The sequence below is a fragment of the Triplophysa rosa genome, unplaced genomic scaffold (genome assembly GCF_024868665.1).
Source record: "Triplophysa rosa unplaced genomic scaffold, Trosa_1v2 scaffold84_ERROPOS85878, whole genome shotgun sequence".
In the NCBI taxonomy this organism is placed as follows: Eukaryota; Metazoa; Chordata; class Actinopteri; order Cypriniformes; family Nemacheilidae; genus Triplophysa; species Triplophysa rosa.
In genome coordinates this window covers 7,727-35,700 of record NW_026634862.1, presented here as the reverse complement: position 1 = coordinate 35,700, position 27,974 = coordinate 7,727, and the positions used below count along the sequence as shown (strand labels likewise).

At 36.8% G+C, this 27,974-nt stretch overlaps 1 protein-coding gene across 3 annotated transcripts; it reads right to left on the bottom strand.

Moving 5' to 3' along the window:
- Positions 1 to 1,700: 1,700 nt before the first annotated feature.
- arfip1 (ADP-ribosylation factor interacting protein 1 (arfaptin 1)) lies at positions 1,701 to 18,383 on the bottom strand. Of its 3 annotated transcripts, XM_057328818.1 has the most exons (10): positions 18,205 to 18,383; positions 18,092 to 18,116; positions 16,498 to 16,841; positions 11,313 to 11,411; positions 10,745 to 10,850; positions 6,325 to 6,437; positions 5,713 to 5,934; positions 4,967 to 5,124; positions 4,683 to 4,857; positions 1,701 to 3,675 (listed from the first exon to the last, which is right to left on the bottom strand). In XM_057328818.1, the coding sequence occupies exons 3-10, from the start codon at positions 16,837 to 16,839 to the stop codon at positions 3,514 to 3,516; spliced, it is 1,377 nt and encodes a 458-aa protein (XP_057184801.1). In that variant the 5' UTR covers positions 16,840 to 16,841; positions 18,092 to 18,116; positions 18,205 to 18,383; the 3' UTR covers positions 1,701 to 3,513. The 3 variants fall into 3 exon arrangements, with proteins under 3 accessions (XP_057184801.1, XP_057184800.1, XP_057184802.1); XM_057328817.1 differs by lacking the exon at positions 18,092 to 18,116; XM_057328819.1 differs by lacking the exons at positions 16,498 to 16,841; positions 18,092 to 18,116.
- Between the last annotated feature and the right edge of the window lie 9,591 nt (positions 18,384 to 27,974).

Here is a 27,974-nt window from a genome sequence, read left to right as displayed (position 1 = left end):
AGTAGTGAAAGTGGAATATTGCTCTTAAGGAGCAGTTATCTGTTTAGGAGGGAGATTGCCTGGGGGAAGAAGCTGCTTCTGTGTCTGGAAGTCCTGGTGTTTGGTGCTCTGAAGCACCGGCCAGAGGGCAACAGATCAAAAAGTTTGTGTGCTGGGTGTGTGGAGTCGATGATTTTTCACTCTGGAATCGTACAGGTCCTGAAGTGTGGGCAGAGGAGCACCAATAATTTTCTCAGCACTACGAACTGTCCGTTGTAGTCTTCGTAGGTCTGATTTGGTGGCAGAGCCATACCAAACAGTTATTGAAGTGCACAGAACAGATTCGATGACCGCTGAGTAGAACTGGGTCAGTTGCTCCTGTGGTAGGTTGAACTTCCTCAATTGACGGAGGAAGTATAACCTCTGCTGGGCCTTCTTTAAAATGGAGTCTATGTGGGACTCCCACTTCAGGTCCTGAGAGATGGTGGAGCCCAGGAACCTGAATGACTCCACAGTATCCACAGTGCTGTCCAGGATGGTGAGGGGAGGATGTGAAGGAGGGTTCCTTCTGAAATCCACTATCATCTCCACTGTCTTGAATGCATTCAGCTCTAGGCTGTTTTGACTACACCAGACAGCCAGCTGAGCAACCTCCTTTCTGTAAGCAGATTCATCACCGTCTTGAATAAGGCCAATGACTGTAGTGTCATCTGCAAACTTTGACAGAAGGGTCTGTAGAGGTGCATTCGTTTGTGTAGAGTGAAAATAGCAGTGGAGAAAGAACACATCCTTGAGGAGCTCCGGTGCTGATGGTACATGTGCTGGATTTAAATTTTCTCAACCTCACTAGTTGCTGCCTGTTCGACAGGAAGTTAATAATCCACTGACAGGTAGAGGTTGGCACAGAGAGCTGGGTAAACTTGGGCAGAAGGAGGTCCGGGATTATGGTGTTGAAGGCCGAGCTGAAGTCTACAAACAGGATCCTGACGTAAGTCCCTGGTCTGTCTAGGTGTTGTAGGATGTAATGCAGTCCCATGTTTACTGCTTCTTCCACAGACCTGTTTGCTTGGTAAGCAAACTGGAGGGGATCAAGAAGGGGTCTGGTGATGTCCTTCAGGTGGGCCAGTACAAGTCTCTCAAATGACTTCACGACCACAGATGTTAAAGCGACAGGCCTAGTCATTAAGTCCAGAGATTCTGGGTTTCTTTTGTACAGGGATGATTTTCTGATCTTTTGTTTGCGGAAAAGCTGGCACACATCCTCTTCGCAGGTTGAGTGTCAAGAGGTGTTAATGGTATAGAACCACTAACTGAAATGCATTAAATAATTCACAAGTTTGGCATGGTTACGAATCCAATCCGCACTTTAAATTCAGTTCTGATGCTAAATCTAATACACCCTGATGATTTCAACACTAGTTATTTGCATAAATTTGACTTGTTAGGAAACAACAGAAGACAGACATTTTCCAGGACCTATAAGCACTCTTTGTGCACAATGAACCTGTGAATTTAAACCTAAAACCAACATTACTAGACGAAAGATTGTGACAGGATAGCAGGTGTTTTTCTGTTAAACGATTCTAGTGTGCTTATTTTGTAGACTATTTCGTAGACAGTGAACGCAAGTTATCTTGTCGCAAATGGATACGTTTAAACAACACGTGGGCGCGTTACAGATGATCTGAGGTACATCATGAAAAACCAATTAGACGAGAACATTAAGGCACCATTTCCTTTATTAAAAAACACTTCTTCCCGTTCACAGCATTTAACTCAAACAAGTGAAGCAAACTTGTATGAAACGGAACAGTGCCCTCTGTAGGAAATATTCAGGCTTATGAGAAATCATGTTCATAGTAACTTTCCACAACATGTTTGAATTTTAAAGGTGTCTGCAAACTCATAAGATGAATATAAATAAATCACACAAATGATTCAATAATGGAAAGTTTTCTCCCATAAACAACATTTAGGATTTTTTCTTTCAAACGCTTGAATTCATCACTTAACAAATATTAAAAAAGGAAATATTTTATACCAATGTAAAATACAAGATTTTACAAATATATAGATGTGTTTCTATGCCTATACATGTGAACTTACATGTTTACTGTACATTGGTGTTTGTTTGCTGCTGGAACAGAACTAAAGTTACAAACAACTGTAAATTAAATAAAAAGTTGGTAAGACAGGTGGTTCATTGTAGAAATCTTTAAATGCCAAAATGTACCATGTAAACATGCAATTAATATCTGGGCAGATACTAGTTTAATATAGTATAAGTACAGAGTTTTAGACTTATGAGTTTGATTGGACAATGTAGTAATCTGAGAGTAATGATTTAAAGAGCTCTTTTGGTTTAGGAAAGGGTAAAAAACAAAATCCTAAATAAAAAAATAAACAACTGAAGCAGCTGACAAGGTACTGTACAATGTGTCAAGTCAATTTGGTTTATATTTCATAAAAAAACGGCTTCCTGACTTGGTCATTGAGGAAATGGAATGCAAAAAGTGGTTACTTCTAAAAACAGATAATAGAGATTGTTTCATGTACAGATTAAATAGAAGTTGCTTGTCTTGCACATACTGTAAGTATTGAAAATACAATATCTTTGTGTGATTATCCAGGGCTGCAAGTATGCGTGTTTTGGTCCATTCTGTGGTCTGTAAAATAGTAATGGGAATGTTCGGAACACCTGCCAACACGGAATTCGATTTACAGAGAAAGGCACATTGAGCCAGAAATTAAACATTAATTTCCCATGCACTCTACAAAAGATTCACTTTAAAAATGTATAGCAACCATTAAAGATAAAAGCTTACATTTGAAGCTTACAAAACTTGACATGTTTAACCTGTGATTATCCCATGCTTTCCCTCTTTTACAACAGTAAACAAAGTATACTTGAACTGCTGCAAGTCTGTCCTACTTTACTATCCTTATCCCCTATTCGGTCCCACCTTCCTTTGAAGTAGGCAGTGCAGAGATTTACACAACTTCCAACTATGTGGTTTTATTAGAAAATAAATATTAGGGAGAGGTGGGCACTATTGAAGTCTACAAATGAGAAAATAGGAAAATTTTAGAATTAACTCTATAATTAATCCTTATTATCAACTAAAAAGAGCTGATAGCACTTTTCAGCCAAAGACCAGTTTGGTTCTGAATTGTCATTTCTTTCTTTTAATTTGTTTGTTTTTCCTATTCCATAAAGTGCTGGCAAATTGATTGCGAAACAAGATTATTTTATGTTGCACAAGAGAGAGTGTAAACTCTCTCACCGAAGCCAAAAAGCATTTATTTAAAATTAAAGGTCAAGTGTCAAGTCAGACATAGCAAAAGGAGGGGCAAAACATTACTCTTCTTTATCAAAATTGCTTCCCGTCTTAAACATTTTCCTGACAGGTTTTAGTGTCCTGAACGGAGTAAAAAACTGAAAGGAACGATAGCAAAACATTTTGGTTTTCTTATGGAGTGTACACATTTCAAGCATTCTGCCATCCGCTCAGATACTACTTTGGAGAAGGGGGATCAATCGGTGCTGCTTTCTAACCAAGAGGGGGCGTCTCCTCCTGGTAACTTTAGTTTGATGTGGAACTGTTTGAGGGTCTGTTCCAGTTGCTGCTGGTTGCCAGCGAAGTATGCTGCGATAGCATTATGGAAGAGAATCAGCTGGTTGTGTAAAACCTTCACCTGAGGAAAAGGGAATAAAAACACGACTTATTGTACTTCCTAATTCAAAGTCACCTGCAATACTCTAAAAAGTATGAATATATATTAAGCAGATACAGTGTTTCAGTCCATTAAGAAATTTACTCGCAATATAACCAGGAAATTTTAATTGGAATCAAGTCAAAATACGTTCTACCAAATGTTTGAGTTTCCATTTATGGGAGTGAAACACGTTTTGTAAACACAGTGGCTATGGTGCTGTCAAAACATTGCTCTGTTTGTTTAGATGACTGTACATGGCTAACGCTCTAAAGCAAAAAACTCTCTTTACTATTAGCTAAATCAGAAGCCTTTAAAAAGAATCTATCTGTGTAGAAAAACATGAATAAACAATCACAACAATCACAAGATGAATTTTAAAAGAACTGTTGGGAGAAAGTGAACTTACAAAGGTTCCTCTCAACTAATAAGTCTTGCTAGGTCACAGTTTAGCTTTAAAGGAATAGTTCAGCCAAAAATGAAAATTCTGTCATAATTTACTTACCGTCAAATCTGTATATCTTTCTTTGTTCTATTTAACACAAGAGAAGATATTTTGAAGAATTTGTGAAACCAAACAGTTCTGGGGCACCATTGACCTTCCTAGTAGTAGTTTTTTCCTTCTAGTGCCCTAGAAGGCTCTGGTTACAATCATTCTGCCAAATATTTTTATTTGTGTTCAACAGAACAATTACATTTATATAGGTTTGGAACAGCTTGACAGTAAGTAAATGATGACAGAATTTTCATTTTTGGGTGAACTATCCATTTAAAGGTATAAGTCTTTGGTTACAGAGAGGACAAGGAGTGTTTGTAGAACATGCAATTCCATTTGGTCACACTAGTGGCTATTTACAAGTAATAATGTAATGCTGTGTAACAAGTAAACCAACTCAGTAATAATTTTATGTAAACTATCTAGTGTTATAATAGAAGAAAAACGCATAACCATTACAGTATTACAGTTCTGAAAAGCTACATTCACCTACCTTGTTCTCTTCCAGAAACCTAAGTTTGACCGAGACATCATTACGCATCTTTTCATATTTTTCTCTGTGAATCTGGAACTGCTGTTGAGACAGCTCAATCTTGGGCAGTGTGTTGGTGTCCCGTGGACCCAGATTGAGCTCTTCTAAATCCGTGCGATACGCATCATACTCAATCCTACAGAAAGAGGACAGACCTCTCAGATCAGCAGGGATTGTTTGCTAGTTTGTTAAATATTTCCCCAAAAAGTATACAGTTGTATATAATAGTATGCATAGTATCCCACCTTGCTGTCTCATATTGCTTAATGTTGATCATGGTGTCCTCTATGGTTTTGTCCACTAGAGTTTTAACACTGGAGATGAAGAAGTTGATAGCTCCTAAAAGTGTTTCTCCATTTTTTGCTAAAAGTTTCTGGGTTTCGGCATTGTAGCCAAATTCCTCCTGAAGCAAAAGGAAAATAAAGATTAAATGGGTATTTATGAGTCAGACAGCCAGCATTTGGGTAAAAATCTAAAAACAAGCTCAAATCTCCAGCAAACATTTAATAAAACAATTAAACATTTAACAATTTAATGCTTTTCCCCAAAGGATCAAGTCTCTTACTGGCTATAGTCTGGTCATAAAGTATTAAGTATTTATAGTGGTTCTGGAAAACTAAGTATTACTGCACTGACGCAGTTATACTGTATCATCAAAATTGCTTTTATTGTTCTTACCATCAGTAAATGTATACATTAGACATACACATTGTCCAATTATGAATTTTGAATAAAATAAAACTGGAACTGCATTTCAACTGGAAGTCCATCAGTGCAAATGTCATGGGTTCGATCACAGGGAATGCTAAATGTATGACAGATAAAAAGTCACTTTGGAAAAAAAAGAAATTTGTACCAAAACTTGGTATGAACACCTTCTACCTGTCATAACAGGTATCCACCTACTAGACATAGTTTGAAGTGACATATGAGGACATATAGTGAGTATAACATGGCATTAAGATGAAACAACTAATTTTTTTATACTTACATGTAGCTCGGGTGTCTTGAGACTGAGATCAGCAAATGCGTCTCCAAGCTGTCTCTGCGTCAGCATCATCTGTCCCAGCTGAGTGACAAGTGTCTGGGCCAGTTTGATCACGTGTTCATACTTGCGTTTATTGTCACGAAGAACCTCGATCTGAGCCTCCAGCTCCAGATCTACCGTACGGGAACCACGACCTAACTTCTCTGATAGGATCTGTTTAGTGCACTGTAGAGAGTGACATAAGACATATTTTTTAGAGTACAAATAGAAAAACAAAAAAATTATATATACAGTATGATGAATAACAAAACATAACTAAATGAGAAAAATAAAAACAAAAGACTGCTGCAGCTGTGCATATGGAACATAAAGACAAGATTTTTGTCCAATTTTTGACAATGATAATATAAGGTGGACATGAAATGATGGTCAATAGATTGGGGAAAGAGCATTTAGGTCTAACCTCTCCAACTATCCATTAAATATTGTGCTAAATTTAAGCTAAAAACCACTAACTTCAACCAAAACAATATCCTTTACTCCCATTTTATAGACTTTGTTGAGATTGTACCTATATATATGGATGCCATCATAACCACAACATGAATTACTCACTTTGTATGTGTTGATGCTCCACTTCCTCACCAGCTCCAGTTTCTCTATGGCAGGACTCTTTATGTCATCAGCAAGGACCACAGCTCCTGCATTTTGCTCTTCTCTTAAAGCACCTGATGACAGAATGACATGCCAATTAAAATATGAAATCTTTCTTTACTCATATTCCCAGAGTAAAGCTTTGAAAATCATTTGCATAAATGTTTTGTGATGAGTATGTAGTGTGATGAGACTAAATCAACGTCAATTTACAAAGTGTAAAGTCTTTTATATTATCATTTAAGATAATATCATGGACCAAATCAGATTCTAGTATTGAGCAAAAAACAGAGCAAAGATAGGTTTCATTCTAAACATAAGAAAGAAAGCATGACAAAGTCCCTTTAAAGTCAGAAAATAGAAAAGCTGTGCATTGTTTTGCATTAGCAAACTCCTACAGGAAAAGACAAACTGATTTATGACAGACAATCATCAAGTTATAAGGTGGTTGGTCGAATAAAGATGAATGAACGCCAACCTAAAGTTAATAAAAAGGTAAGTAAAAAAAAGAGGAAAGAGATCAAATCACAGCGCTGCAGGATTTAAAAACAAAAACACCATCATAAAGTTAAGCAAAAGTTAAGCATCATAAAGTTATCAGATAAAGGTAACATCTCACTCCTAGTCCTTCTTGACCTTAGTGCTGCGTTCGATACTGTAGACCATAACATACTTTTAGATCGCTTACACAATTATACTGGTATTCAGGGACAGGCACTACAATGGTTCAGATCTTACATATCAGACAGATATCAATTTGTCCATTTAAATGGGGAATCATCAAATCTAACGCAAGTAAATTATGGATTACCTCAGGGATCGGTTTTAGGACGCTTGCTATTCTCCATATACATGCTACCCCTTGGCAACATTATTAGAAAAAATGGAATTAGCTTCCACTGTTATGCAGATGATACTCCGCTATATATCTCATCAAGACCAGATGATTCCTTCCAGCTCTCCAAGGTGGCAGAGTGCATCAAAGACATAAAACATTGGATGACTAGTAATTTCCTTCTTTTAAATTCTAATAAAACAGAAATATTACTTATCGGACCAAAGACATGTAAGGAGAATATTTCGGATTATAACCTGCAAACTGAATGCCGCACTGTTACTCTAACAAATACAGTTAAAGACCTAGGCGTTGTATTAGACAGCAACCTGTCATTTGGAAATCACATCTCAAATGTCACAAAAACTTTTTCCACCTTAGAAATGTTGCCAAATTACGAAATATTCTATGTGTTGCTGACGCAGATAAGTTTATTCATGCATTTGTGACCTCAAGACTTGACTACTGTAATGCACTACTTAGTGGTTGTCCGGCATCATCTATAAACAAACTACAGTTAGTTCAGAATGCAGCTGCCAGAGTTCTAACCAGGTCCAGAAAATACGATCACATAACCCCAATGTTATCAACCCTTCACTGGTTACCCATTAAGTATCGTATTGACTTTAAAGTTCATTTAATTACTTATAAAGCCTTAAGCGGTTTAGCCCCTACCTACATAACAGAGCTTCTATCACACTATAAGCCATCACCAGTGTTGGGTGTAACTAGTTACTAAGTAATTAGTTACTGTAATTTAATTACTTTTCCCTTGAAAAGGTAAAGTAAGGGATTACTCTTATTTTTTCTGTAATTTAATTACAGTTTTGATGTAATTAAACTAAATACTTTGTGTATGTGTGTGTGCAGAAGTGGAATTGACATCAAAATTCAAAGTCTAACTTTAAAATCCGTGCTTTAATGTATAATTCTCACATTTGTAATTAATAATAATACTTTATGTAGTTTTATATTATTTATTTGAATGAATTAAAAGAGCCGTTTCATGTCTATCTTTGAATCACTTAACTCATCAAGGTTGATGTAGGATATAGAAAGTAATTAGTAATTAGTAATTAAATACTTTTTGAAGAGAGTAACTTGTACGGTAATCTAATTACATTATCGAATGTGTAATTAGTAACTAGTAATTAATTACTTTTTCAGAGTAATTTACCCAACACTGGCCATCACGCCCTCTAAGATCTCAAAACTCCAGACTTTTGATAACACCTAGAATAACTAAATCCTCCAAAGGGGGTAGAGCTTTCTCATACATAGCACCTAAACTATGGAATAGCCGTCCCGATACTATTCGAGGGTCAGACACACTCTCCAAATTTAAATCTAGATTAAAGACACATCTTTTCAGCCAAGCTTTCACTTAATGCAAAATATGCTAAATAAACCACCGGGAGACTGCATTTATTAGATATTATTTACTAGAATGATCTTGCTTGTTCTATAAACACCATGCACTGTGCTGTGTTACCTTTTTTGTTTTTCTTATTTTCTCCTGTAAAGCGGTTTTGGAACAATGCACATTGTGAAAAGCGCTATATAAATAAAATTGAATTGAATTGAATTAAGCATGTACTGCACTACCAAGCAACAGCGAGAAACCTGTAAAAAATCGACGTCAGTTACAATACCTGACAGAATCACATATGTATATAAGATACAAAGTTCTGTTTTAATAATCTGCTAGTTTATGTCTTTTGAAGATAAACCTTGTTTTTAAGAGGGGGGTTCAACGGTGTTTCATGCATTCTGACTTCTTCACAATGTTAAACGTGCTGGCTTCTAATGCTTGACATGGTCAACTTGTCAAAAAATGAGTTGGACATATGATGTATTTCTGTGCTCGATACACTCCCCCAAGGTTTGTATAGGTTTCAGGAAGTTTTTTTTTAACATGATATTCCGTTACGTAACAACTTTTCTTAGTCCCTTATTGGGCAATTCTCCCAGAAAAGCATGCCCACGCGTCAACCAGCGAGAGCGAGAGAAAGAGCACGCCCACACGTCAACCAGCGAGAGAAAGAGCACGCCCATACAACGTTATGGGCTGTGTTTGCTTGTTCACTGCATTTTGGTGATGAATGTTACATAAATGGTGGATATAACGCCGAATTTGCAGATCGTTTTAAACTGATAGATGGAGCGGTCCCAGCACACGAACTGCATGCGGTAAGTGAAACGGAGTCATATGTCTGTGTTTTGTTGGCAATCGGCGCATACGTGCATAAGGTAAACAACATAAACTTATAGTGAATCAACAGATATGAAAGAATAATGCAATTATGTATTGTGTGCGCATGTTTTAATTATGCCCACTGCACGCCTTCAGGAGGTCGACTGTTTTTCGGAAATAATCGTACAGCTGTATCTGTCATTTATAAATGTGATAAAACTAAAGACTCTTCGAAGATACAAAGTATGCAATTCTACTCTATAGGTACTCAAGATTCATATGAGATTGGCAGAAACTGCGTGTGTTACTTCCGCTTTAACAGACATCACTGATAGCTGGTACAGAGAAACAATGTCTTTACGATGGTACAGACTGAAAGAAAACTGACAGTGCAGTTAGTAAGGAGATAAGGAAGGTATCTTCTGTTATGTGGTACCTTTCTGTGTCTCCACCTGACTATCGCTGATGCTGCGAGCTAGCCGGCTGGCTGCCGCATTACTGGGAACAACTGTATGTGTGGTGGCTTGGCCAGCCGCCCCTAAAAATGGTCAACGCAACGGTGATTTACATGTTATATACACTAAGCCTGAAAGACTTCCTGTAAAATACAGCCATATATGTACATAACCACAGCTTAGTCTGTTGAATGATACTGACTGTAGGCTTGACGTGAATGTATGTTTGGTAATCATAACAAATGTTTAACACTGAAGTTAAAAATAAATACATTTTAAAAAGTAGTAATTGCAGTTAAATGGACGTCTTAAAGGCATAGTGTCAAAAATACTTTGTCAAGAGAAAGTAAATAACAATTCAAATAAAAAAAATTATTCTACAAACGTGTATAGCAAACAAAATCGAATATATATTGCATCAGTTACACTATCAGTAGCTCATATGAGGCAAGAAGACACAAGCTCCATAGCCTCCCAAGCTAAAAAGTGACAGGGAAATGTGGACTGAATAATAAAAAGGGATGGACAGCCATTACATCCAACTAATGACAGGTTGCCAGGTTTCCAACCAACAAAATAAATCACACAGTGAATGAGAAAAAAATGAAAGGGGGAAACAGATAAAAAAAGAAAGCAGACGAATCCATAATGAGATAGGAACAGCTACCTTTTCAAATTCAAATCCTGCCTCTCCACATCACACTTAAAACATGGACAAACAAATAACCGACTGTGGGCTCATATGATACACAGTATAGTAAAGATAGTAAAGATACTAAAGCCATTCTCCACTAACTAATGTAAACCCTACATTTCAATAGTCTTTGAGAAAAATAATTTGTTTTAACAGGATATTTATATATATAAAGCGTGCTTAAGGAAAGAATTCTACAGTACCTGTGTATGGCCCCACTTCGACCACTCCCTCAGTCACTGCATAGTTTTCAGGTGAATTGTGGGAGTGTGACGTCATTGGTCCAGAGGAGAGACCATATGGCACATCCTTAAGAGGAAAATTAAGAAGTAAGTTAGCTCAATAAATTACTTTTTTTACTAGTGTCATTTTATTTCTACTTTTTTTCTTAGTTTGTCACAAATGACAACTAACTATAAAATAACACACGAGCAACTCTGCTGATATACAGTAGGCATAGTGTATAAAGCGTATACTAGTGTTTGGTGACTTACTGTGTAAATTATATAATAGTTTGCTCATCCTTAATAATCAAAAACATAATTACAGTCATGCGAGGAATGCACAATAACCGAATGTATTTCTTTGTTTTTCATTAGTATGTAGTACACTAGCAACATTCACACTAGGTCTATGTCCAAAGGACATATTGACCTCTGTTCAGGACAAGAACATTTAAGAAACATTGGAAGTGAATAAGATCCCAGTTCAGATCAGATTGAGTGTCTTTGTGTGCGCTGGTGCAACTGCATTATGGGTAGAGTGTCTTACCCTCTGAAACACATCCTCGTTACTCCTGTCGGACTCTCCGTTTCTGGTGACTGAGATTTGAGCAGCTGGGCTTCTGTGGGCCTCTTCCGCCATAGCCACCTTTAGTACACACACACATAAACATGATAACTAAGACATAAAAACAACATAAAAGCTGCCAGATTGAGAATCTTCAATGCAGAGCAGTACCACCACCAGAAAGCTTTGCACATAACCGCAGCACCACAGCCAATACAAATTTTAAGAATGGTTAAGAATTATTTTTATTACAGAATACAGATAAGCAGCTGCATTGTGACATTGATTCGAACATATAAGTTTAACTACACTGCTGCCATCTGGTGATCATTTCAATCAATGATACACTGATATCTCACTTTTGAGAGAAGGAGTCACACACACACAGCAGAGTACTAATAGTAAGTATACATGAACAGAATAGAGATAAACAAATATGAGGTAAATCTTTCAAGACAGACACATAATTAGGCATGATTCTGACCTACAGTATAAGTGATCACTATAAGTGATTATTATAAAAACTATAAAAAAGTGATTATTATAAAAAGACTGAAATTCCTGATGGTTTCCACACCTATACTGTACATGCTATAAAGCAGTAAAAGTCACACTAAAGCAATTATGAGTTATGAGTCCAAATAACCTAGTTTAAGGGAAGTCATCCTACTAGGTGGCCATTTATGCAATGCCTCAAAGTACTTTTACCCATTCTTAGTACCAGAGCTGCTCTATTCTGTTAATATCTATAATATCTGGTTCAACCTGTTTATAAACTTAGAAATGTCAATTGACCAATTGAACTGAATGAATCTGGTTGTAAAAAGGATCGTTCACCTAAAAATGAAAAACCTGTCATCATTTCCTCACCTAGTTATTTCTAACATGTAGCCTATATCACTTTCTTTCCTCTACACAACACAAAAGACATATTTTGAAGTATGTTGGTAATCAAACAACAGTGGTACCCATTGACTTGCATTGGTTTTGTGTCCGTACAATAGAAGTGAATGTGCACCACCTTTGATTGATTACCGACATTTTTGTTCGGCACAACTATCACTTTACACGACTGTAGCACATCTGGAATAAAACAAAGATAGCAATGCCAAGGTCATGGGTTCAATCACCAGAGAACACACAAACTGATTCAACGTACATCTTTTTTTAACACAACTGCTTTTGAGAAAAAGCACAAATTTGCAATCGTGGTAAGTACTACACAGAACTAAAAGAATAATTTTTCACAAATGAATTTACCAACATACCCCCAGCTATTCCACTATTAATGGATAAACTGAGACTAACATCAGTAGAAATTCTTGGCAACTTGGCAAGAAACTGGTTTCGGTCTGCTTCGCACTGATGTGCGTATGGTTGGGTGACACAAGGGTTTTTCACACTGCACTTAACCCTAGGGATGCACCGAATGTTCGGCAACTGAAAATGTTCGGCCGAATATAGCAAAAAACGCAAGTTCGGTGTTCGGCCGAATGTGTGAAATGGCCGAATAAATTTTACCGAACATGACTCGTGATACGATCAAGCAGCAACCAGCACACAGCACGGGACTTGCCGCACGTAAGTAAATTTCCGAATGAAAGCGTTTTTACCGGTCGGTAACTTTACTTCAGACGGAAGCGGGTTGTCTGACAGTAGCCCCGCCGCTCGCGACAGACATCCTTTGACATCATACAGTGGTCGCGTACACACGGTTCCTTGTACTAAACTTGTCAAAGTATGTCCTGTGCATCCTGGCTACGAGTGCACCTTCTACGAGAACGGTCAGCTTTTGTGGGCGGAGTTTGGAGGAGAGACATGAACTGAAATGGTTGTCAGTCAGCATCAGTCAGAATTGCTTGCATTGGATGTTTTTTTTTCTCAAATCTTTTTGCAATGTAGCCTATCATAATCCAACAGTTTTCTTTTATTCGTATTTTTAGTTTATAGGCCTAATGTGGAATGACAGTTTTTAATGAACTGTTTTGTTGTAGGGGTACAGAGTAACTTACATTACATTCTTTTAGCAGTCAGTTATAGGCCTAATTAATATAGGCTATTCATGAAGGGAGAGGGCTCAATTTTTTGTTTGAATATACTTTATTTTGCTCAATTTTATATTAAGTTGTATTGTATTTTATTGAAAAGCAAGACAAGTGATAAAAAGCACATTTTGACTATTCAGTTTGTGCAATAGTGAAAAAATGGCTTAATAAATAGAAGAAATGCAAAAACCATGTTCGGTTTTCGGTATTATTCGGCCTTCGGCCAAGTGTTTCACGTCATGTTCGGCTTCGGCCAAGAATTTTCGTTTCGGTGCATCCCTACTTAACCCCAGGTTATCTTCATTCTAAAAACCCCGCTTTTAAACCCTGGTAAACGAACATTTCACACTTGAAATTTTGAAGCGGGGTTATCCCCGCATTTTACCCGGGGTTATGAAACCCCGCATTGCGGTGCCAACATGTGCAGTGTGAAACGAAGCGGGGTTAGAATGATACGATCAGAGGCTTAGCAACAGACACCCAATCAAAAACTGAACAGCGCTTACCTCATTTCACAAACTGTGCCAGTCACAGAAACTGTGTAAACAATCCTTTGATTTTTTTATTTATTTGAATAAGTAACATCTTAGTAGGCTTAAAACAGCCAAAAAGGATTTGCGAGGCGTCATTTTTTCCCGGATGCAGAACGAGGTATTCGGTTATTTAAAGGGACCACGCAGTATTTTTATTCAGTCAATTTGACGCTACAGTATTTATCCAATCATGACAGTTGACACTGCAAATATGCAAATAAGAATGTTAACCCAGGGTTTAGTGATGTACAGTGTTAAACATCAGGTTATGAATACCCAGGGTTATCTCTTAACCCCTGGTAAATTATAAGCAGTGTGAATTGTGAAACAGATAACCCAGGATTCTGTTTACCTGGGGTTAAGAATAACCCGGGGTTAACGATTTCTAGTGTGAAAATCCCTACTGACTTCCAGCACAGAGTTACAAGGTCTGTAATAGAGGCATCTAATAAAAGACTTAAGGCTGGTGTCCCCTGATTAAGTGCCTGTCACGGTCTGAGTCGTTCTTCGCTGTCCTATCAATAAAGCCTGAGAATCAAAGTAAAATATATATTGATATTTATTTTTTACTAAAAAATCTGAATAAAACAAAAAACTTTTGTAGGTCAGTCTAAGGTTGGAAAACACATGAAGTGTTTAAAGAAACAATGACCATTTAAGTTAATAAGTAATCCAAGCATACAGTATACTGTAAAATAGTTACAGATATCAATTAAATGTGTCTTGAGAAATTACACTAGAAATTTTGAACAGACAGTACTGTTACTACTTCAGTGCTGGGTTACTACAAACAGTACTGTACAGTACTACAAATAGATGCAATGAGAGTAAATGATGACTGAGCTTTCAGTCTCTTCTGTTTTTTTGTGGGTTTCAAACTAGAATGAAAGTTGAAGTTTAGAACCTGAAGTTTAGAACTACAAAAAGGTCTACTAAGGTTCGCGTCTCAGTGATTTGAATCTTCTAGACAGGTCTGTTATTTGTCTGGCTGGTGAAAACAGCACACAGTGTCCAATAACAGAGCATGAATATTTCAAAGCTACCTGATGCCATCACGCCAGGAGGTCAATGGCTCAAAAAACCCTCTCAAATGAACCAACTGACCAGTACAAATCTAAATAGATTAAGAATCATCATTTTGTTTTAAATTTGTCCATGACCGCCAATGTTGTCTTTTTCTGTCAAATCTACCCCTTACATTAGCTAATAGAAATCCCTTCTTTCCAAGCAGTTTGCTACCAGCAGATCTGCTTCTATAGCAGCATTGATGATCGCAGCACCCACTGTCAAGCCCAGCATAAGAGTCCCCCAGAGTTGAGTTGCTTAGATACGTACAAACAAAGAGAACAACAGAAACATCAGCAATCCGATCAGTCATACTGAAGACCGGTGTTATCTTGATCTCTTTATAAATGCTAAGCGAAATACAGTATGTCTAATGAATATTAAATAAAGAGGAAAGAAAAGACATAGTTCTGCTTCTATACGTCTCAGACAAAGTTCCTTTATCAGGATACCATCATAAGTTTAAATGCTATTTGATGCACTGTTAAGTGTTTCCCACTGAGGTCTTGAAGAACTTGAGGTTGTTGAAGTAAAGAAGGTCATACAAAAAAAGCAAAGACTCTACCTTTACAGTAACTAGAAGAAATGGTGACCAGTTATAGCACCTAAAGGAACAGTTCACCCAAAAATGAAAATTCTGTCTGTTCATTTACTCACCTTCAACTTGTTTTAAAACTGCATAAACTTATTTGATCTGATGAACACAGAGAAAAGATATTTGGAAGAGTGCTTGTAACCAAACAGTTCTTGGCCACCATTGACTACCATAATAGGAACAATTTCTTTATAAATTTGATATTAAAAATTATATTTTAAAGAATATAGGAAAGCAAACAGTTCTAGGGCACTTTGGACTACCATTGTAATTTTTCCTAGTCAATGGTGGCCAATAACTATTTGGTTAGAAGCATTCTTCCAAATATCTTTCTCTGTGTTCATCAGAACCAACAAATTATACTGTACAGATTTGGAACAATGATGTCAGATGATGTAATGATGACAGAATTTTTGGGGGGTGAACTGTCCCTTTAAAATGCTCGCTTTACCTCAATCACACTTCATAAAAGTTTTGTTTCACCTAAATGTTCCTTTACACGTTAATGTCAACCTGGACAAAAATACAAACTTCATAATACTAAATAATAAATCTCTGTTAAAATTAGCCATGCATGATTTTAGATGATTCTTATTTTACAAATGACATGTTCCCATCACCAAAATGCTTAAAAGCAGCAACAGCCACACAAGATTTACTAGAATAAGCTAAAGAAATGCACCATAAACGTAAAGATACAGAAAACACCTAACAAAAAGATTGAAAGAGAAAAAAAGCTTCACTGTCACATTATCATGTTGTAGCATTCAGGCAGAGGTTCGTTTCTTCTAAATTTAGATACAATTCCTTTGATTCAAAGAACATTTTCCACTTTTAAATAATCTCATACCTGAAATCACAGCAACATGTATGAGGGAGATCAACTATAAGCCAAGCTACAAGTTCTAAATATATATCATTATTGTCACCTTGACATCAGCTTCTGTCATCACAGATGCCACACTGCTGGTTCTTTCAACATCAGCATTTTCCTTTACATCTTTAAGGACTTCACTAGTTTTTGTCTTGGCCTGATCCTCATAATCATCTTCATCAGCATCATCATCATCATCATTCACAATATGGCTGTGGTTTTCAGCTTCCTTGTTTTCATTGATGTCAATTTCAGTCATGTGTGTTTCATCCAGGCTGTTTTCACTAGCCTCTGACTGGCTCTGAGAGTCAGCGGTATTTTGAGGGCCCTGTTCTTTCGGGTCCAACTCATTATCCTGTGAGGCATTCTTCTCTGAATCAAAACTAGCTTCTGACATTCCTGAAAATAAACATACATGTGAGCAACTGACCTAGTCTTCCCAGAGAGGGTTTCGCTCTCATGCTATACTCAAGTCTATACAGACCCAAAAGATGTATGGTTGAGAAAAGGTTTCTATAACGTTAATTATAAAGTTAACATAACAAAACCATAGTCAGCTCATGATAATCCAAAATCTATTTAGCAAAAAACTGTGTTTATGGTCTGTGCACACCTGGACATGCCCATGACACTTATGTACCAATAAATTAAGGTTTGGTATAATGTGTGCAAAAAAACATGAGCTCAAATATGTTTTCTAAAAATTGAGTTCTAACTCTACTGTAAAAACAAATGATTTCATCTAAAACTGTGATATCGGCGTATTCATTATGCTGCATCATCTGTGTGTCATTTACACCAGATCACATTCGAATAGCAATACAGACGAACAGAATACATTTCATAACGTCATTAAATATATCTAATTTTCTAAAAGTGCCCCAGCATTGATTATCATTAACAGTTTTTTCAAATCTGTGATATAAATATCCTATAAAAAAAGTTCGAAAAAGGTGTATTTTGTTAGTACAAAACTGAAGAAAAGAAATGCTAAAGGAGGGTACGTCATAGACAATTGCAGGAAGAAGTCCGCTGTCCCTTTAAGTGTGAAATGAGGAAACGACGGTCCTAGACAAGAATTTACAAACCCTACTATAACACAGGCAAACCCAAATATTTTAATCAGGTCATGCTCTTTAACATTCTTTGGAGCGTCCAGTCACATGATTCATTTACTATTCATGAACCAGCCTTCTCCATAGTAGTTTCCGCTCACTTGCGTCACGGACACGTAAACGCTTTCTACTTTCCAATGTAGAGCAATGGTTTATTTACACAAACAATGTCTATATAAAAAACACCGCTTCTAGAATACAAGTTTTGCTGGTTGATTACATTTCCTTTTTCTTTAATTTGGGATTTCTCTACTTTGAACATTGCTACATTCTTGCGCCAGTACGTCATAAAGTTGCGATTGAGTTACTGTACTTCCTATGCCAGAAGCACTTCAGTCGATTTGTTTCAAAACTCGATGTGCCTGTGCTTTTACTCTCTGTACCACCTACATGCTCTGCATTTCCTCGAGCATGCACACTTTGAATCTTATAAATACAACTGGTTGACATTCAGTTAATGTCTTTGGATCTTCTGATCTAAGACGTGACATGATCTAATTCGATAGTCCGGTAGATTGAATTTCCTCAACTCACTTTTCCTCGTGCCGAAGGATTAAACCTGAAGAGAAAAGCATTACTGTAGCCATCCTCCCTGCCATTACTCATAAGCACCAATGCAACAGTTGGCCCTGTTCAACAGCACTCACCTGCCCTCAGTTTACAACCGCTCTCTTTGCTGCTGCAGGGATCTTTTCATATAAATGATCTTGATTGAGTTGGAGTTAATGTTTGTATCATTCGAGCACACTGAGTCCATCCACTGCTCAGTGAAAGTCTTTTCGAAAACACCCGGAAGAGGACGAGTATGTCAGTTCATATACTAGATCCACAGCACGTCTGTCTCCTAGTGGTCAAATCAACAATAGCAACCAAACACCGACAGAAAAATACAAGGGGATCATAATATCTAAAAACCGCACTGAGAAAAAACAAAGACATATGAGGAACAGGAGGAGGAGTGGCAACATTTATAGAACAGGGTCTAAATTATAGTTATAGATATTAAGGAAATTGAAGCTGTTGTTATAGAAACATGGGCAGAAGAAAGAGGTATTAGAGTGATTAATTTTTATAACCCATGTAAGAAATTACAAAAAGTACAATTACAAGAGTTAGTATGTATGTAGCTATGTGGTAATACATTAGTGGGGTGTGGAGATTTTAATGCCCATAATGCATTATGGGGTTGTGAAATCACAGGTTATAATGGTAAAATTATTGAAGAGATACTGGATGAATATGGGCTGGTGTGTATTAATGATGGTTCTGGTACAGAGTAAATATTGTGAGTGGACATGAGTCAATATTAGACCTCACATGTATATCAGAGAATATAGCTAGCAAAAGTTTATGGGAGGTATTAAAGGAATCAAGGATAGGGAGTGATCATTACCCAATAAGATGCAGAATAGGAATTACAGTTAAAAAAAACAGAGCAGGAGAGTACAGGAAGATGGAAATTGAAAGTGGCAGACTGGGAAAGATACAGCTATATCTGCAGTCAAAAATTAATTTATATAAAAAAGTGTAAAAGATGATGTGGAAGAATATAATTCAAAAGTTTGTAATATTATTCATGAAACAGCAACAGAAATTATAGGTAGTCAACAATAAGGAAAAGGAAGGCAGTCCCATGGTGGGCTGAAGAATGTGGGGAAGCTATTAGAGAAAGAAATAGAGCTTTTAGGAAGGTAAAATCATCGTTTTCACATAATGATCTTGTAAAATATAAAAGAGCCCAGGCTCTGATAAGGAAATCAATTAAAGCTGAAAAAAGGAAATATTGGAGGGAGTATTGCAGTAATATTGTATGGGAAATACAAATTTCAGATATTTGGGGCATGATTAGGAAAATGGGTGGAAATCGTAAAAATCTAAGCATGCCGGCTTTACGAAGTGGGGAAGAAGTTGCAATTTCAAATGAAGAAAAGGCAGAAATGTTAGCTAAAGTTTTTGTTAATATACATAGTTGTAATTTATCAGAAGAAGCTAGCAATAGGAGGGAAATATTTATAGAAGATAATCCAGATATAGTTAAAAAATTTGAAATAAATAACGATTGTTTAGGTAAAGAATTTTCTTTGTATGAACTAAAAAGAGCACTAATTATATAAAAGAAACCTTATCAAAAATAAAAGAAATTATCAGATGTAGCACTTGTAAATACTGTATATTAAAATTATATAATAAAAGTATAATAAATATATATAAAAATAATAAATATAATAAAATGGGAAGTAGGTGAACTGCCTAAATCATGGAAACATTCTGTAATTGCTAGTAAAGCCAGGTAAAGACAGATCTCAGGCGACAAGCTACAGACCAATAGCGTTGACCTCAAACATGTGTAAGATTATGGAAAGATTGATTGTAAATAGATTTACATATGAAATAGAATGCAAATGCATTTTCACACCTTACCAGAGTGGGTTTCGAAAGGGCAGAACAACAATGGATTCTATACTGTGTCTAGAATCAGAGATTAAGAAAGCACAAATTAATAAAGAGTCTGTAATAGGAGTTTTCTTGGATGTGGAAAAAGCCTATGATATGCTTTGGAAAGAAGGACTACTGATTAAAATGAAAAACATGGGTATCTCAGGAAGTACGTACAACTGGGTGTTTAACTTTTTATTTGATCGTACAATTTAAGTTAGAGTGGGAATATCATACTCTAGGATCTATGCAGTTGAAACTGGAACACCACAAGGGAGTGTTTGTAGACCCCTTCTATTTAATATAATGATTAATGATATATTCAGTGAGGTGGAAAAAGGAATTTTGAGGTCAATATATGCAGGCGATGGTGCACTTTGGAAAAGAGGCAAAAATATAACATATAAGAAAGTTCAGCAGGCATTAAATAAAGTTGAAGTGGGCTCAGAAGTGGGGCTTTCGAATGTCTGTGGAAAAAACACAGGTAATATGTTTCACTAAGAAGAGAAATGTTCGCATTAGGTTATGTCTATATGGAAAACAACTGGAGCAGGTATCAGTGGTGCTACAAGATCAGCAGATTCTGTGGCCATCTTTAAGAATCGGCTGAAAACACATCTCTTCCGTCAGCACCTGACCGATCATTTCTGACTTCTATATATTTTCTACTCTATCTATATATAAAAAACTTAGCTCTGTACACTGTAGTAGGCTTTGTGAGACATGTTTTATTGCACTTATGTTTTTTGTTTTCCTAATGTTGACCCAATTGCTTCCATTGTTTACCCAACTTGTAAGTAGCTTTGGATAAAAGCATCTGCTAAATGACTAAATGTAAATGTAAATGTAAATGTAGTGGTAAGGTTTCTCAGAGATTGGTTGGATGAGAAATTGAACTTTAATACACATGTAGAAAAATTACTGGCTAAATGTAAGAAAGCATTGAATGTTACGAGATGTTTAGCGGGCAATGAATGGGGGGCAAGCCGTAGTTCTCTTAAAAACATATATTTGCCAGTTATCAGATCAGCAATTGATTATGGATGTACAGTGTATGGATCGGCAAGCCAGCATTTACTGGAAAAAAATTGACAAGGTGCAGACACAAGCTTTGGGAATATGCTGCGGAGCATTTAGACCATCACCCAAAGCTGCCCTTCAAGTAGAAATGGGTGAAATGCCATTAGAAGAAAGACGCAAGCAATTAAAAATGGTATATTGGGTATCCTTAAAAGGCCACAACAGCAAGCATCCAACTAAAGCGATTTTTGAAGATTGCTGGTAACATGGGAGAGCAAATATAAAAATCATTTGTTGGATAGCTGAAGAAATGGCACAAACAATGGATTTAGTATATAGGAAGTATAGTGATACAGTGCCAATGTTTACATATTATTATACAATATATTATTATAGAAATAATGCAACTGGTATATAGACTTCATGCACAAGGCAAGCTTGTTTCATTTTTGTGGGTACCAGCACATGTTGGATTGGATGGAAACGAGACGGCAGATAAACATGCTAAAAGATTGTTGAATAAAAATAATATAGGAATTGATGTAAAGATTGTCGTTGCGAAAAGTTGATCAGCCAATGTAGAAAGAATTCACGAAGACCAGAGAGCCAGGTTTCAAGAGGTTTCAATCTTTATTTGCTCGAGCAAGCAAAGTGAGACATACAGAGTTCATCTGTAGATGCCCAATGATGTCCAACGAATACATGTCTGACTCCATCTTTTATACATTGTTCTCAAGTTTTTATCACAGTTCAAACCAATCATGTTTTACCTGACATCATCTTCTACCAACCAGGTTTTACATGACATCACTTATTTTTATTAGTCCATCCCCTTATCACTCGCTACAGTTACATTTCACGTTACAGTTATATTTCCGGCCTACCATATTAGGATTTAATCGTAGGGAGCGCCTCTCAATCAACACATACGTATATCTTGTGCTCTTTATCTTGACACCTTTCCGGGGGCTTTTCGGACGATACATGATTTAACATTGGTTTTAAAAAATGAACTCATGGTTTAGTGATAATGAGCACCCCAGCGTCCTTGGCTGTATGCACAAGTTAAACTCCTCTACAAAAAGTGTGTGGTTTTATAAAAAATGAGCTCATTGTTTAGCGTAAGAATAAGCAACCCAGCGTTTTTAATTAAACTTCTCTACAAAAGTGTGTGTGGTGTACGTGCAGTTCGTGATAAGATATTTGGTGTGTACGCAGGTGTTCAAGTGCTCAAATATGGAGGACTGAGAGTGCCGATTAGCAATAAAATGAAGAATCAATTGATCAATTAAGTAATTAAAACATAAAAATGTTAACAAATAAACAACTTTTCAAATTGAGAAATTAATAGACTTATTTAAAATGGTTTATTTAATTTGTGTTTTAAAATGTAGTTTAATTGAACTATAAAACGTTAAATTAAAAAAACAATTTTAAATGTATAAATAAATATACACATTTAAAACTGTTTATTTAATTCATGCTTTAAAACGTAAAAAAATAAAAAGTTTTATTGTGCACATTTTAAATGCACATTTTAAATCGCTTTTTAAAAAAGCATTTGCCAAATGCTTTTCTCTCTCTATTTGCCAATTGCTTTTCTTTTTCGTTTTGCCAAATGCTTTTCTTTATCCATTTGTCAATCGAGTCAAAAAATGCCATTGGACAGTACACACGTGGGAACATACGGGGGCAACTGTGGAAATATTTTTCAGATAAAAGTATGATTTAATTATCAATATAATCAATAAGTGTTTTCTTTCATTAAATCATTAAGCTGTGTGCTTTTGTCATGTGCTTTCTATTTTACTCAGTGGAAAATTACTGTGGCAAACGGAGTGAGACAGGATAAGTGGGGGTTGGAACCATAAATTTAACTAAGTCAACACACACACACACACAAAGAGTCACACAGAAAAGAAATGTTATGAATCAATCCACTGCATATGTTTTAAGTATAATCATGAGTTGTGATGTGTTTTAATGAATCATAGGATTAAGAAACAACGCTACATAATTAAAAGCATTAGATGATTGAGTGTTTTCTTTTTACTAAAAGAATGTTAAGAATGTTGGTATGTTGTCCGGCCACAAGAAACTGTCTCTAGGAAACACTCCCCAAAAGAAACTGTCTCTAGAGAACATTCCTCAAAACTAGCGACTGACCTCAGTATGTATGTTGTGAGAAGATGTTATTTTGCAGGAACTAAGAAAAAGGACGGAGTCAGATAACCTGGTTCACGGTGATTGGTTGCCAGGGAGCAATACTCCCTAGAGACGGAGGAGGAGTCAGAAGATGTGAGCGACGTCACATACTGAATAAATATGTGTGTTTTTGAATATCTGGGTTGTTGGCTTGTGGTGGAGTGAGGAGATCGTCTGACAACCCAAAGCTTTGTTACTTTTTACATCTGATAATAAACTTCTAATCGATTTTGGAGAACGTCTCTGTGCCAATTTTTGAGCATGCAGGACTGCCTTAAAAGTCCAACACAACCAATCAGCTTTCGCTTCAATTTGAAGCGCCAAACCCTCTCTCACTCGTAAATGTAACACGCACTGTCATTGGACAGTGAGAGATCAAGCTTTATTCCGCTTTTGTGGCGCCACTTTAATACCTTGTATCGAAAGCCAACAGGTTCACAATTCGCGTGCTTTTGATCGCCGTATTAATATTAAAACGCCGATTTCTTAACGCCGCCAGGCGTTAAATAAGCGCCGCTTGGCGCTAAATTAACGTCATACGCCGCCACGCTTTAAAATAACGCCGATCGACGTTAAGTTAACGTCACACGTCACTCAAAATGCAAACTTATTAGCTAATATACATAGCCCCTCCTCTTCTGGGTTTGCGAGCTCTACGGCAAGTCGGAGGCTCGGAGCATCCAGTACAATTTCCAAGGGCGCTGTTTACTTAAGTTAACTGGGGGTCTGGCACGCGATGAAACCGTCTGACCGTAGAGTCACCTCAAATCCATATCCATCTTAACTTTGTGGAAAACAAAAATGTAAAGAAATGAAAGAAAAACCAGCTGAAAAGAAAAAGATATAACTAATGCAGTATGTTCCAGGAAGCAATGTGTAAATGCGGGTGCGTTTATCACACAAGTCGATGCTGTTGGTGTACAGGTTAGCTCGGTTGGCTCGCAGTCGCATGTTACGTATTTAGCTGGTTCGAGTCCCGCTCGGACCATTTGCAGACTTTTACATCGTTGGTCTTATGTTTATCTCTGTCACAGGGATTTTTTTATATTTCAGCATTTAATGCGTGGTTAATATATAAAGAAAGTCAGGAATAAGAGCTCTTTTTCCACAAAAAACTTACAGGATATTCTAAGTTTCTTAAGCGCTCCCGACAGCCTCGCCAACAGCCTTTCAATAATCACCTTAACGCACATCACCTGCCCACTTAAATTTCATTAGCACGCGACCACTCACATTACCTATGGGACATTTTGCCTACCTCCGTGAAGAGACTGACGCTATACCCTGTGTGGAACTGACTTTCAGCCGAGCGTTTAGATATAATTCATTTTACTCGACAAAGTATATGGAACAATATAAAAATGACGACCATGCTAACTTGAGTGTTTATGCATGTTCTCTACTGGAGAGCTACTATTATGTGAAGTCTGCTTTATTAACGTTTTCTTCCGTTAATAAAGTTAACAAAAATGCTTTTATTCTGTATCCGTTTACAAGGCTGTCGAGAGCGATTAAGAAACTTAATGTACGTTTGTTGTGGATATAGGTTGTTATAAGTAATATAATGAGTAATATATTAATGTAAATGTCACACTATCCAGGGCTTTTTGTGTTGTATTCGTTTTGCACAGTTACTGTAGCTGCATAAATCGGCTTAATTTGTTTTCTTTTAGACTTCACTCCGTTGACCTGTATTGAGGCTCTGTATAAGTTTTCAATGCAGGCTAAACAACTAGCTTTTATTTATTTTCATTTGACAATGTATATTTATCTAAGATGGCTAGGTGTCTTTTTCATTTTATTTTTGCATAAAGGAAACACTTTGTTGCAGAGGTGTGGACTCGAAGTCACATGACTTGGACTCGAGTCAGACTCGAGTCATGAATTTGATGACTTTTGACTCGACTTGACAAAATGTAAAGAGACTTGCAACTCGACTTGGACTTTAACATCAGTAACTCGTGACTTCACTTGGACTTGAGCTTTTGACTTGAAAAGACTTGCTACTTTCCCCAAAACCCAAAGATTAAAAAGTATGTTGACGTGGACCGCTCTATCTCTCTCTGTGTTTATGTGCTCTGTGTGTGTGCTGTCGGCACAACATCCAATCAATTTAGATCCACGTTGTTTGATCCGACAGTATCCATCCAATCAAATTGCAGGACAACCAATGAAGAAGAACTGTCAAACAACGCGCCAGTTGGCAAAAATGATACCAAAGATAGTTTCTTCGGATATAAAAACTACGAGGTGGTCAACAAAAAACGAACTGCAATATGCAAAACATACGGGTCGAAGATTACAAGATGGAGACGCAACAACTTCTAACTTCGTTCGACATTTGAAGTTGCACAAAGAACGGTAATTTTGAATGACGCTAACGTTAGCTTATCGGCTAAGTAACTTTGCTAGCTGCATAGTTAAATCAATGAGACTGTAAACTCACTGTTAACGTTACATTGCAAACACGTTAAAAGGATCCCTGGGTATAGAGCGATGTATGGCTTAATATATGAACAATGGCATTGACTTTATAATTGTGAAATAAAAAAAACAGTGTAACTGTCACAGTATTCATAAACTTTGAAAAATATTTTTACTAGGAGGCCGCTATTTTTTGCGTCAGAATCCGTGATGTCAAATGGTTGCGACCTAAACCTGTTCTCTTTCGCAACAGCGAAGCACACACGTTTTCCATATATAACAGTAAAATATGACACGTAAAACATAAGATCAGATATACAAACACACAGGGACAGTAGGTGGCGGTATGTCCTCTTGACACAAGCCAGCCTGCCAGCCATAAAAGAAGACGCGTTCAGTATTAGACGTCTGTTCAAGTTGAGCGTGCATTAAATCATAGCTTTAAACTACCGCCTTTGAGACATTTAAGATTAAGACATCAGCATCCACCATAATAATCGTATACTTTATACATTATGAGAATATACGGATAAACACAATAATAATGCATGCGGTTTGGTTATTTATTCTGTATTAGAGCACACGTGAATATTAGCCCCCGTCAGCTAATGCCGAGGGAGAGAAGACAATAACGTTAGGCTACTGATGTTGATAAATCAACATCAAAAAGTCAAAATCTGGATAAAATGCATTGTATAATGGCTAAAACATTGTGTATATGATAAATTGAAATGATTTTGGTTATTAATATGCATGTTTGTGTTGTTTCTGACAAACAATATTAAAATGTAGGAAAATACACCAAATAGCGTCTTTATTTTCTTTCTTTCTTCTTTTAGCATTATTAAAAGGAGGAGCGACAACAGTAAAGGACGAGAGAGAACCAGGCCTGGACTTTACGTTATGTTTTATTATGTGTGACCGGCAGTCGACCGTGAGGGAGCTGCCGGCATTTTACTTTCGTTTTGTTGTTTGTTTATTTATTAAAGTTTTGTTGTTCAACGTTCGCCGGTTCCCTCCTCCTTCTTCCTTGCTGTGAACATTGTTACACATATATATAATATATATATTATCCTACAGAACTTTATATTTACTGAAGAACTGATTAGTTGTCGGTGTTTAGTTTGGCTGCCTAGCTGTGCGTGCAACCAGTTTACGTCATCGAAAAAGAACATGGCGGCCTCCTTAGGTTAAAATGAGTATTACATTTAGGGTTTTTTTAAGAACTGAAAATATTTGATGGTTTCTAACGACAAATGCTAGTAGTGTAAGGCTATTACAACGCATTAAGCCATACATCTCTCTATACACCGGGTTCGCTTTAAAGGGACTCGAAAGGACTCGAAACTCAAACTGTAGGACTTGGGACTTGACTTGAGACTTGTCGGTCTTGACTTGGGACTTGACTCGGTACTTGTCTGTCTTGACTTGGGACTTGACTCGGGACTTGAGGGCAAAGACTTGAGACTTACTTGTGACTTGCAATACAATGACTTGGTCCCACCTCTGCTTTGTTGTAATTGCACCTGTTGTTCTGCATTAAATAAATAAAACAATATATATTTCCATTTAAAACTTCTGTCTTTTTCACTTAAAAACATTATATAATAATAACCCAAAAATAGCGCCTTGCGCTCAGGGAATGAACTGGTAGCTCACAAAAGGGTATTAAATCATAAATGTTTCCGCTCATTCTTCTTCACAGCTGCTTGCTCCATGCTGGTGGAACGATCTTCCAGATACAGTCCGGTCAACCACGTCTCTCTCTTCATTCAAGAAACAACTTAAAACATATATTTTTTGTAAATGGCTGGTAAATGTTGACAATACAAAAAATATTTGAGACACAAATCTTGTGTATATGCGCACGTTTTGGATGTTCAGTCAGAGTAAGATCAGTGATTTACAATCTTTGAAGAACTCTCAACACCGCACTTTATTTTCTCTTTTATTGTATGTAAGTCCGTTAACCTAATAGTCAGACTCTTTTTGATTGAAGTGGACATATTTTGCAGTAATGAATGCAATTTATTTGTCCATGCAACAATAGGCTAAATTGTGCATTAAAATGCAGGATAGGCTTTTTAATTATGTTTTTGAAACATACGCCACCAACCCTGAATCCCGCACATTCCATGAGCTGAATAATATAAAGAATGTATAATATTTTTTATTTCAACTGGAAATGTGGCTGTTTATTTTTAGTAACGCAAGCCTCTTTGCAGTGCCACACACGGTATAGCGTCAGTCTCTTCACGGAGGTAAGCAATATGTCCCGTAGGTAATGTGAATGGTTGCGTGCTAATGAAATTTAAGTGGGCAGGTGATGTGC